Source organism: Batrachochytrium dendrobatidis (genome assembly GCF_000203795.2).
Source record: "Batrachochytrium dendrobatidis JAM81 unplaced genomic scaffold BATDEscaffold_24, whole genome shotgun sequence".
NCBI lineage: Eukaryota > Fungi > Chytridiomycota > Chytridiomycetes > Rhizophydiales > Batrachochytrium > Batrachochytrium dendrobatidis.
Window position 1 is genome coordinate 20,200 of NW_006281121.1, and position 996 is coordinate 21,195.

General features: G+C 45.3%; 1 protein-coding gene across 1 annotated transcript in view; it reads right to left on the reverse strand.

The window, feature by feature from the left end:
- Positions 1-245: 245 nt before the first annotated feature.
- BATDEDRAFT_28730 (uncharacterized protein) overlaps positions 246-996 on the reverse strand; it is a gene marked incomplete at both ends in the record, with an annotated part of 1,462 nt that continues 711 nt past the window's right edge. Inside the window, one exon of the mRNA XM_006683108.1 lies at positions 246-988. Coding sequence (XP_006683171.1) covers positions 246-988 — 743 coding nt within the window. The remainder of the gene's footprint in view (positions 989-996) is intronic.

Consider the following 996-nt stretch of genomic DNA (forward strand, 5'->3'; position numbering starts at 1 on the left):
ATTTCCATTTGCTCACTTAATGATAAAGCAGATACATTGCCCACCTCGGTCTTGTCATTCGTGTCGGGAGGTGGAAATGAAGCAAAATCAGCTACATGAGCAGGTGTAGGAATTTGATCATTTGAAGTAGTTGTAAAAGAAATCGGAGGTGATAACGAATCTCTCCTACTAGGCAAATCATCAAATGATTCGTCGATAAGCGATTCAGATTTGGGTCTCAATGTAGGTACAATAGTACTTTTGGGTCAACCAGGTAGAGGCGGTGCAGGCATACTCACTGGTCGTGTACCAGAAGTAGCATGAATCGTATCGGATTTGCTATGACTTACAACGGCTCCCAATCGAGCTTGAAGAGACGTCGATGGAGCATTCGCAGTAGCTACAGATGCAGCAGCGCGTTGAGAAAGTCCGGTCGATCCATCTGCACCTTCTTTTGGTAAAGGAGCAGTACCAGCAAAAGCTGGTTTTGAGTGCTGTGTAGTGGGTGTTCCAACCAAAGTCCGTGTTCCCATCTGTTTCATATGTTCATTGATTGCAGTCCACCAATCCGCACTTTCAACCATGGTTTTCCCCTTGAATTTGTGTTTGATATCTCGTCCAAACATACCCGAGTTTTTCCCAACAAAAACAATGTCTTTGTGATCTTTATCGCCAAGATTAAGTGGAAGCAAGGTGTATTCTGCCAAATCAAGCGTCAGCTCAGGCATTTCAAGTATGAAATCAGCCGAAAAATCCGGTTTGTTGCCAGTAGGAGAAAATGGACCGCCTGCAGATGAAGTGTCAGAATGCGTAGCTCCTATGGGTGTTGATGAAAGTGGTGGCAGAGTATGCAGATATCCAGAAGTGGACAGGACAGCATTGACGGGCCGATAGGATCGTTTAAACACACCTTCTTTGCGCAGTAGCGATCCTTGTCGAACAACGCGAATGGCAAGATCGTCACATCCGTCATAGATGATGTTTGCAGGATCAACCAAGGGCACATTGTCTTGGTCA